This window comes from Prionailurus bengalensis, chromosome D4 (genome assembly GCF_016509475.1).
Source record: "Prionailurus bengalensis isolate Pbe53 chromosome D4, Fcat_Pben_1.1_paternal_pri, whole genome shotgun sequence".
In the NCBI taxonomy this organism is placed as follows: Eukaryota; Metazoa; Chordata; class Mammalia; order Carnivora; family Felidae; genus Prionailurus; species Prionailurus bengalensis.
The window spans coordinates 70026349-70038450 of NC_057359.1; the positions used below are offsets into that span (position 1 = coordinate 70026349).

At 37.4% G+C, this 12102-nt stretch overlaps 1 protein-coding gene across 3 annotated transcripts in view; it reads right to left on the reverse strand.

The window, feature by feature from the left end:
• Positions 1-12102, reverse strand: part of TMEM245 (transmembrane protein 245) — a 101279-nt gene that overhangs the window by 51922 nt on the left and 37255 nt on the right. For all 3 annotated transcript variants that reach the window (XM_043567193.1, XM_043567192.1, XM_043567194.1), the window contains 2 exons: positions 9783-9887; positions 3173-3255 (listed from right to left, as the gene is read on the reverse strand). In XM_043567193.1, coding sequence (XP_043423128.1) covers positions 3173-3255; positions 9783-9887 — 188 coding nt within the window. The remainder of the gene's footprint in view (positions 1-3172; positions 3256-9782; positions 9888-12102) is intronic.

Sequence of the window (12102 nt, forward strand, 5' to 3'; positions counted from 1 at the left end):
TGGTCTTATTATCAACCAGAACCAATCACTAATTCTACTACACTAAGTCGAGAGGGATCAGTCAGGAGAAACCAAGTTCCTAGAAATTGGACTGGCCTACCCTCATCTTCCTGGGGAGAGGTTAATCTCTATCACAATGTGACTTACCAAAAGAACAGCCCCATTAAAAACAACTTAGCTTAGCCTGGGGGATTCCTCGCAAGTAAGGGAAGGCTAAATCACATTCAGTACCATTTTAATGCCATCTCCTGAGGAGGGTCATGAGAATCAACAGGCTTGAGACTAGTTAATAGAAAACAAGAAATGGGTTCCAAGTGAACAAAATTGTTCAAGACAAGAATAAAGATGTGCTCCAACTTCATTTTCTATGAAGCTCTGTGAAGATGACCCTACCCTGCCTATGTCATTTATCCACCAGCTCACAAAACATACTCATGGGAAGTCGAGGTACCTACGTAGGGTATATAAAACGTGCATCACATTGGAAGACAGCATATCTAACCAGTTCTTAACTGTATCTCCCCCACTAGATATATCTACGTGAATTTTCCACAAAGTCAACTGCCATCTTCAGGACAGGAATCCACTGAGTACTGAGACTGCAAGAACCATTAGTATTCATTCATGTCTACCTCCATTAATCTTTCACAAAAGAATCAGACTTCCCACAGATGATCAAAGCCTAAACAGCTTTTAATTCCCTCCATCTTCCTGCTTGGAATATTACACAGCAATAAAAGGGAACACGCTAATGATACCTACAACATCTTCAACGAACTTCAACAGAATTATGAGTAGTGAACTTTGTTCACTACCAATCTTTCAATCTCACAAGGTTACATACACTATGATTTGATCTATGTATCAATCATGAAACAACAATATTATAGATACAGAGAACAGATTATTGGTTGCCAAGCGTTAGGGATATGCTAAACGAGAAGGTAGAGGGTAGGTGTGGCTATAAAGGGGTGGCATGAGGAAGCCTGTAGTTATGGAACAGTTCTGTTCTTGATGGTCTTGATAGCTTATAGGAAGCTACACATATGATAAAATTATAAACACACATATACACAAATGCATGTAAAACTAGCAAAATGTCCATTTCCTAGTTTCGTTATTGTATCATAGTCATGCAAGATGTCAACATTAGAGGAGGTGGGCTGAAGAGTCCTTGGACCTCCCTATGGCTTTCTTTGCCATGCCTGGTGAATCTAGAATTATTACAAAATTTAAAAATAAAAACAACCAACTTTCTAAACTGCTCTGATCTGGGGCTCCCCAGATTGTGTGTGTGCCTTCAATACAGTAGCAGCGACAGTCCTATTGCCATTGAAAACCAGTATAGAGGGGCTCTGGGCTTATTTCCATTACAGGAGAATGACCGCCGAAAGAGGAGCCCTTGAGATATTAACGCTGCCTGATTTTTAACTTCACTCCAGATCCCTCTTCTGAACTAAACACCAACACAGCCAATGGTCTTCAAGATGCCTCTGCCTACCATAGGCACCTCAAACACAAAAGATAAAAAAAGGAAGCAAATTCTTTTTCCCACCGTATCTGCTCCTCTACTTCCTATCTAGGTGAATCTACCATCATCAACCAACTTTCAAAGCTAGAAACAAGTCATGCTAGATTTCTTCCAACTATATCCAGTTGACCACCAATCAACCTCCTTAAGATCTTACTAACCCTATTCATTTCCACTACAAATGTCCACAATTAAGGACTTCATCACCTCTCATCTAGTTCTAAAAGGCTCAAATCTTATATGCTATGCATCTTTTCTCCATAGTACAGAGGGAAAGACTGTTCTAGAATGAAATCTGATTATGCCACTTCTCTTCTTCTGTCCTTAATCAAGATAATAAACATTATCTATCACCTTCAAAAGTTTCCTTGTGCATCTATGTACTCCCTTCCTGGGGCCCACCCCTATCCACAGACACCACTGATCTTTCTGTCACTATGGATTAGTTTGCATTTCCTAGAACTTAGCATAAATGGAATCATACTGTATCAGTTGTTGGTTTTTTGGGTTTTTTTGGTTTTTTTTATTTTCTGCCTGACTTCTTTCACTCAGCATACTTATTCTGAGATCTATCCATGCTGCTGCATGTACAGTTTATTGTCACTGAATGCTAAGTGAAATGCTATTCCTTTCTACGGATATACTGCAATTGGTAACTAACCAGGAATATTAAGAACAAGCACTTTGAATGTGAAACACATTTTGCAAGATGTCCTTTTTAAGGATATTCAAATATGATTCTAAACCAAGTTCAAGAAACGTCCTTTGCAGGTTTTACATAAAGGAATAAAGTCAATTCAAAGTAGAAAAGCAAGTGAAATCTCAATTTGCAATCCTAAAACTGGCAGAGTACTTCCTACTTACATTAGTGACTACTTTGAAGGTATTAAAAAAAAAAAAAAAAAAAAAGGCCATACAGTTTGTCAATCAAACTCAACAGGGTGACATAAAACCCTTGTCACAGAAGTCAAATTAAACAAGTAAAAAAGAGACCCTATCTAAGACAGGGGTTGGCAAATGTTATCTGTAAAAATATTTCAGGGTTTTCGGGACATAAAATCTGTATCACGACTACTCAATTCTACCTGTTCTTGCACCCCCCCTCCCCCAAACAACCACAGACAACATGTAAATGAATGGGTATGGGTGTGTTCCAATAAAACAGGTGGCTAGATCTGGCCCTGAGCCACAGACTGCCTACCCTGCCTCCAAAATGACACAATGTGAAAACACTACTGACCCTGCCACTGGGGGATTATCTCCAATTCTGTAACCTTTGATTCTGCTTCCTCATCTGTGAAATGGGGATAGTCTCTTCAACCTCCTCAGTCACTGTGATGAACACCTACATACAAGTGTAGGTGAAAGGCCTTTGCAAGTCATATGCATGTTGTAAACTATAAATCTCAATTCAAATACAAAGTCATTTACCATAAACTGTTCCCAAAATCGTACACACTTCCCTCTCCCACCATCCCCCAATACATGCTGTCCTGATGCAAAAACAACAACATTCATCAAAGCTTTGGCAAACTCCATCTTTTCTCTTCCAACATAGATACATCAATGAAGATAAGATCGTTTTGTGCAGATACTGAACGTAGGCCATTCATTTCTATTTTGCCAAAATAATACTCTTACTTTGCCCACTCAGGGTGATTTGCTAGAGTCTCATTAATCAAATTGCTTGTGACTTCAATCATGTGCACACTCTCCTGATGCACCTGTATTACGGATAGGAGAGAAAAACAATCTCAATAAAAAATAAGCCCAATTTAACATTTATTTTTCCACACTATTATTGGAACAATGCTTTTAAATAATTACACATCTTAGTTTCAATTAATTTAGAAATCTGTACTGAACAGCTGTTACACATAATGTCCTATGACACTCACCATGGGAAACAAAAAGTACATAAAAGCTCCCTACCTTCAAGAAGCTCAACAACTTAAGGAAAAACAACATGTGAATAGGTACATACAAATATTTATACATATACACAAGACAAATACATAAATATATTAATTCCACACACGTGTGTGTGTATAGTACATATAAGCAATATCAACACTGCATGAACAGTGCTTATAGAATTATGAAACAGTGTGAGACATACAAACAAGCAAATAAAGAACTTAGCAAGGTTTCTGAGGGGGGCGGGGAGGGAAGCCAGCTGAAACTGTATCTCAGAATTTACCTTGCTCAATAACCAAAAAATGAGACAGACAAAATGGAACAAGCCAGCCTTAGAGAATATGCTCTATATTTTACTATTTTCAGATAGGGCATACCAGGCAGTTTGCCCTGGTGAGTATTCTGTGCTCACTCGACAAGAACATCATTCTGCTGTTGTCACTTCACATTGACTAACAGTGTTTTCAAGCCTTTTCTATTCCTAACTAATTTTCTATCTACTTATTCTCTCAGTTACCACAAGAAGAGTATTACTGAATCCCTAACCATAATCACTGGTTTGTCGATTTCTCCTTTAATTCTGACTATTTTGCTTCACCTTCTATTTAGCTCTACCGTTAGGAATACACACGTTTTAAAACTGGTAAATCCTACTGCAGTGTTACCTCTTTTATCGTTATGACAAGTCCTTATTTCTTACTTACCTTCAGTAATGTTTGTTTAAACTATCTGCTCTTACATTAATATAATCACCCTACAAACCTTACATTTACAGTGTGAGTGGTGGGTGTATCTTTTTTCATCTTTTGACTATCAAACTTTTTAGGGCTCTAAACTTATTTCTTACTTACCTTCAGTAATGTTTGTTTAAACTATCTGCTCTTACATTAATATAATCACCCTACAAACCTTACATTTACAGTGTGAGTGGTGGGTGTATCTTTTTTCATCTTTTGACTATCAAACTTTTTAGGGCTCTTAACTAACTTTACAGATACCACTTAGCTGGAGCTTGCTATTTTATATCCAGTCTGAAAAATCTCTGCCATTTAATTGCTTCATATTTAATATACGCATTGATATGATTGGATTCAGTCTGCCATTTTGCGATTTGTCTTCTGTTTCATCCCTACTGGTATTCTTTTACTGCCTTCTTTTGTGTTAAGCAACATTTCTTAGTATACCATTTCAGTTCCTCTAAAATTTGTTAGTGGTTGCTATTTACCTTAAGCTTATTTATCTTTTTTTTATTTTTTTTTATAATTTTTTTTTTTTAACGTTTATTTATTTTTGGGACAGAGAGAGACGACAGAGCATGAATGGGGGAGGGGCAGAGAGAGAGGGAGACACAGAATCGGAAACAGGCTCCAGGCTCCGAGCCATCAGCCCAGAGCCCGACGCGGGGCTCGAACTCACGGACCGCGAGATCGTGACCTGGCTGAAGCCGGACGCTTAACCGACTGCGCCACCCAGGTGCCCCTTAAGCTTATTTATCTTAAGCTTAAGCTTATCACATCTTTAATTCATCATAGATCACCTCAAGTTAATGCTGACTTACTTCCAATAAAATATTTATAAGAACTCCATACCACTATGGTTGTATCCCAGTCTTCTCCTTTGTGCTATGGTTATACATACATAGTCCATCTATGTGTATTATAAACTCTACAATACAGTTAAAACTTTTAAATAGTCCTGTTATTTGAACAAACTGAAAAAGGGTGGGGGATATAATTTTTATATATATGCACATATCTACCAAATGCTCTTCATTCCTCCCTTTGGACGTAAGTTATTTCTAGAGTCATTTCTCTTCAGTCTGAAGGAATTCCTTCAGCGTTCTTTAAAGTGCAGGTGTGCTATTAACAAATTCTCAGTTTTGGTTATCTAGAAATATTTTTATTTTGCCTGTACTTTTAAAGAATAGTTTCATTGATTATAAAATTCTTGACTGACCACTTGTTTTTTTTCCCCAAAACTGAATATATCATTCCAATGTCTTGTGGTATGCATGGTTTATTATAGGAAGTCATTGTTTTGTTGTTCTCCTGTGTGTGATACATAATTTTTCTCTTGCTTCATTAAAGATTTTTTTCTCTTTGGCTTTCGGTGACTATGATCTGTCTAGGTATGGTTTGTTTTGTATGTATTTGTTTTATATGCATTTATTCCACTCAGGGTTTGTTCAGCTTCTTGGCTATTTTAATGTTTTTCATCAAACTTGAAAAGTTTTTGACCATAATTTCTTTTTTAATTTTTTTAACGTAGGCCATAATTTCTTCAAATATTTTTTGCACTCTTTCTCCTTTCACTTTCTGGGATGTCAATTACGTATCTGTTAGAATCTGTGATATTGTCCTACAAATCTTTGAGTCTCCCCTCATCCACTATTTGACAAATATTGTGTCAGATTGGATACCTTCTATTCATCTTTTTCCAAATTCACTCATTGTTTTTTTTTCTGGATCCCAAATCTGCTGTTAAGCCTATCTAGTAAATTTTTCACTAGTTATTGCTCTCTTCAGCTCTAGGATTTCTATTTGGTTCTGTTTTATAGTCTCCATTTCTCTGTTGAGCATCTGCATTTGTTTACATATTATTAACATACTTTACTTCTTTTGATATATTTATATATAGATACATACATATATATATGCAGATCTATTTATAATATCTGCTTTAAAATGTTTACTAAATCCAACATCTGAGCCACTTAAATATCCACTTCTTTGACTGTTTTTTTTTTTTTTCCTCACCAGGTCATACTTTTCTGTTTCTTTGTGTGTCTAATAATTTTGGGTTAGAAATTAGACATTTAAAAAAATGCATTGTAGAAACTCTGGATTTTGTTTTGTTTTTCTGAGAGCTGTTGTTTCTTTCAGTAAGGAATTAACTTATCTACAGTCAAACCGCAAAATCTGCCTTCCCTGTCATTGATGTCTCTGCTCAGTGTTTTCATCTTATTATTTTTTTATTTTTTTTATTTTTTTTAAATTTTTTTTTTCAACGTTTATTTATTTTTGGGACAGAGACAGAGCATGAACGGGGGAGGGGCAGAGACAGAGAGGGAGACACAGAATCAGAAACAGGCTCCAGGCTCTGAGCCATCAGCCCAGAGCCCGACGCGGGGCTCGAACTCACGGACCGCGAGATCGTGACCTGGCTGAAGTCGGACGCTTAACCGACTGCGCCACCCAGGCGCCCCTTATTATTTTTTTAAAGCCTAAAGCCTTCCCCTGAACCTGCACAGCTTAGCAGTTAGCAAACGATTTTGGCAGAAATCATGCCCAGATATTTCACAATAGGAATCTTCATCCCCTGCAGCCTGAGATGTATGAGAATTGAGAAATGCAACCAAAGGCATAATCAATCTGCAAATCTCTCCAGGCTTTCAATGTTCACAGGACTCCATGGGGTCTCCCATATACCAGTCTAGGATGCATGGTTTATTAATGCTCTTATTATTAAGTTCTTCATGGCTCTCTTGCTTCTGGAATCTCCCCCCTTTAATTTACAGCTACTCTGTTGTCAGCCCCAAGTCAAGTCTACCACCTCCATGGGAAAAGCTACAGGCTTCTGCTGTCCAAGCTAGGCGGGATAAGAATATCTCCAAGCAAGAAAACCACAAACTATCTGTTTTTATAGATGCAGTAACAGTTTTTCATGAGCAAATACTCCTCCAACTGTTGCATAATGGTTTTCCAATGCCCTGGTATGGTGTTTTTAATAATTTTATACTGTTTTATTCTTGCTTTCGATGGAAAGGAACTACCTGACATTGCTGCCCTGCTACTACCCCAAGATGAAGCCAAAAAGGATTTTCTGACTAATTGGATGTGGATACAAAAGGGAAGTAGTCAAGGATGACTCTGGGGCTTTTCATCTAAGCAAGTGGGATGGAGTAGTCATTTACACTGAAATAGACTATGAGGAAGAAAACAGATAAGCAAGGGAAGATCTGAAATTCTGTTTTTGACATACTACATTTGAAATGGCTATTAGACATTAAAGTAGATATCCTCATGGTGTTTTAGAGAATAATCCCTTTATTGGCTGGGAGAAAAGACTACATAACCAGTAAGTTTCCTTCAAAAACTCAGTTTGCATGAGTCCTAGACCACAAAGAAGTGGTTCGGTAATAAATGTTATCAAAGTTCAGGAAAGTAAAAGCTCACTGAAGCATGGGTTGAACAAAGAAAAAGGACTTTAAAAAAAATGAACATAATTGAGATAAGCAGGCAAGAAGACCCCATGCAAAGAAATACAAAAGGGAAAGAAGAGCAGGAGAGAGGAAAAAGGAAAACGGAAGATCATACTGGTGTAAAATTTCTCTAGGAGCTAGGAGATAAGAATATATAATGGCAGGTTCAGGCAAAATAAAAACAAAAAAGGTCTTTAAAAAGTCTATACAGTCTCTATAAGTGACTATACATGATTCATATCCAAAGAACAGATAAGAACTACACAGAAACTGAAACAGAAATATGGAGAGCGCAGGCTGTTAGGAGCAAATGGTAAGACTGAGGACACACTGAGGCTGAGAACGACTGAGAACAGGACTTCCAAGTGGTAACTGACAGAGCAGGAAACAATGCAATGCTTTAGTAAAGTCTACGTATCAGATTATCCATTGATAACGTTTACTACCATACCTCTACAGCACTATATGAAAAAAAAAATGTTTTTATTTTTATTTTTTTAATGTGTTTATTTTTGAGAGAGAGAGAGAGAGAGAGCGAGCGAGCGAGCGAGCAGGGGTAGGGGAGAGAGAAAGGAAGACACAGAATCTGAAGCAGGCTCCAGGCTCTGAGCTGTCAGCACAGAGCCTGACAGGGTGCTCAAACCCACAAAGCATAAGATCATGACCTGAGCCAAAGTCAGACCCTCAACCCACTGAGCCACCCAGGCGCACCTATATGAAAATTTTTCATGTCCATGATTTCACATAAACTTCACAACTCCTAGAAAAACAACATATCAAAACCTAGGATGAGAAGTTCAGTGGATTTCAGATAAAGATTAAGATATAGAATAAACATTTGTTTTAAAAGTCAGGAAGATGTATCAAATATAGAGAAAATTTTAGTCGCACTTTGGAGAATGGTTTTCTTAGATGAAAGAAGGGTGTTAAACCCTGAATGTCTGTAGACTCCCAAAATTCTTATGTCCAAATCTTAACCTCCAATATGATGGTTAAGAGATAGGGCCTTTGGGGGGCTCCTGGGTGGCTCAGTTGGTTAAGCAACCGACTTCGGCTCAGGTCATGATCTCACAGTTTGTGAGTTCAAGCCCCGCGTCAGGCTCTGTGCTGACAGCTCAGAGCCTGGAGCCTACTTCAGATTCTGGGTCTCCCCTTCTCTCTACCCCTCCCCTGCTCACACTCTGTGTCTCTCTCTCTCAATAATAAACGTTTAAAAAAAAAAAGAGAGAGAGAGACAGGACCTTTGGGAAGTAATGAGGTTGTGAAGGTGGAGCCCTCATGATGGGATTAGTGCCATTAGAAGAGACACAAGAGAACCAGAAAGAGGCCCTTTGCCAAGAACTTGACCATACTGGCACCCTGATCTGGGACTCCCAGCCTCCAGAACTGTGAGACATAAACGTCTGTTGTTTAAGCCACCCAGTCTGTGATGTTCTAATAGTCCAAACTAAGAAGAAAAAGAGGAATTGTAAGCTAGAAAGTAAGAAATAAAGATTACATGGTAGGGGCACCTGGGTGGCTCAGTCAGTTGAGCATCCAACTTCAGCTCAGGTCATGATCTCACAGCTTGTGAGTTCAAGCTCCATGTCGGGCTCTGTGCTAACAGCTCAGAGCCTGGAGCCTGCTTCAGATTCTGTGTCTCCCTCTCTCTCTGCCCCCAACCCTCTCACACTCTGTCTCTCTCTCTCAAAGATAAATAAATGTTAAAAAAAAAAAATTAAAAGAAAACAAAAAAGATTCCATGGTAAATTAGTAGAAAGACTGATGAGACAAGAAGGGAAGGAACTAATCAAGAAATTCTGATCTAGGAAACAAAGAACTAATGAATTTAGGAGTCATGAGACCAGATCATAGTTCTCCTTTTGAAAGAAGAAGCCACTTATTCTTCAGTATCAATTTTTTCATCTGCACTTACTTCTGAGGATTTTGATAACAAAATTTAAATGCACATAAAAAAAATAAAAGGCAAATTCATGACAAAATTACTAATCCAAAAATCTTAAATAATTTAATTGTTAAATATATTTATAAGCAAAGTAAATTTTCCATGCTGGCTTCTGCCAACTTCTTCTGCATACTACAATTATAACAATTAAGAGTTTATTAATGGCAATAGTAATTGTTATACTCTACCTTTGCAGTCAGGAGTAGGGCTAAAAGAAGGGTTCCTATCACTAATAAAAATATGATGAAAATGCTAATTATTTTGTCTAACATCTTCTCCAACCAGATGATCATCTGTACAGAAATGAAAAAGAGAATTATTTATCTTTCAAGCACAACTTAATAAAAATGCATATGTATTCAAACATTGTTAAGACAAAATAGGATATTCAGCATTGCAAATCAAACTATGGCATAACGATTAAAGCAGTGAAAGCCATAAGCAACTTCAGAAAATTAACAGCATTAATTACCATTGTTATATAAAGAATTTATTATCATCATATCTAAGAAATGGCAGTCAATTTGAACATAACCTGTATTTATGTTTGAATTCTCACACAGTGGTATATTTACATTTCAAATTGTAATTTAGAATCTGGTAAATATTCTAAATGAAATTTTAAAAAAAGATCTCGGGGTACCTAGGTGGCTCAATCCATTAAGCGTCCAACTTTTAATTTTGGCCCAGGTCAAGATCTCACAATTTCAGTTCAAGCCCCCACAGAGCCTGCTTGGGATTCTCCCTCTCTCTGCCCCTCCCTCACTCACACGCTTTCTGTCTGTCTCAAAATAAACTTTGAAAAATATACATTCTAGGGGCACGTGGGTGGCTCAGTTAAGCATCTGACTTGGGCTCAGGTCATGATCTCACGGTTTGTGGGTTCAAGCACCGCGTCGGGCTCTGTGCTGACAGCTCAGAGCCTGGAGCCTACTTCAGATTCTGTGTCTCCCTTTCTCTCTGTCCCTCTCCTGCTCGTGCTCTCTTTCAAAAATAAACATTAAAAAAAAATTCTTTTAATATTCTAAAGGAAATAATGGTAATATATTAGCTGACCTCAAATCTCATGAAATTTTACTATCAATTAGCAAATAAAGATAGCTTTAGAAAAAGTATGCCTCTTATAAAACAGGTATGTCCTAAATGACACAACATGAAAGAGAAGCAAATTAAAGTGGAAATTATATTCAAAATATTTTTTCTTTTGGGGCGCCTGGGTGGCTCAGTCGGTTAAGCATCCGACTTCACTCAGGTCAAGATCTCACGGTCCGTGAGTTCGAGCCCTGCCTCAGGCTCTGGGCTGATGGCTCAGAGCCTGGAGCCTGCTTCAGATTCTGTGTCTCCCTCTCTCTCTGCCCCTCCCTGTTCATGCTCTGTCTCTCTCTGTCTCAAAAATAAATAAAACCATTAAAAAAAATTAATAAAAAAAATATTTTTCCTTTTGATGCCACTGGGGTTACAAAAACAGTAATAATAAAAATCTAATGTTAAGGTCATGATAAATATCAACTTCAGAATATTACGAGGGTGGCTGGGAGGGGAGAGTTAGGAGGTGGATGTACAATCAGGGAGGTCACAAAATGGGCTTTAATTATACAGGTAATGTTTTATCAGGCTGGAGGACAGACTCAATGTTCTCTACATCTTTTTGTATTTGAGAGACTTCATAACCAAATACTTTTTAAATCTGATATTCCGCTTGACATTTCCATTCTTTTTAAAACATAAGCTTTAGGACAAATGGACTATAAATAAAACCTAATCATTAATGTAACGGTTATTCCTTAATCAATAATTAAATTATGCTCTCCCTAACTGCTACTTGACATTCCATTTTGAATATAACTTCTCTCATCTTTCACAATCACAAATAATCCTACATCAAAAACAAAATTTTTGTTTTCCGAATATATAATAGTTCTGATAGATATCTAGAATTCCTGCCATGCAAAGCTGGCATTTAACATTTCAAAAGGCCAATCATTTACATTGACTGCTGAATGTACATTGCTGAATTTACATTGGCTGCTGAAACCACACTGGGCCCTCAACCCCTGCAAGAGCTACAGCATTGAGGAGGAAGTGAGTTCTAATTTAAATCTGAATTATGCTCTCCAGTGAGTTAAACACTCAAGAGCAAAGAATGGTAGTTAAAAACAAAACATGACTTCTAAAACATCTGTTTTCCATTCCATGCAATAAGCTTGCATCCCTTTATCTTCCATGACGGATACTGTCACTAAGAAATCAATGCTGCAGTGAACTCAAAGATAAAAAGTTCAACTTTTATCTTGACCATTACAGCTTCAAACAGCAGAGTTAATTTTCAGTGCATGCTACCAAAGCATCAAAGACAATGTAGAGATTAAAAAAGTAGTAACACATTTCTAAGATATGGAAGGTCAGATGTCATATTTGAATGTACATTCTAAAATCAATGAAACTGAAAAGTTTCACAATCAGAAACCAATTCTACACATAGTTCTTGAGACAGCTTCTGATGAAAGA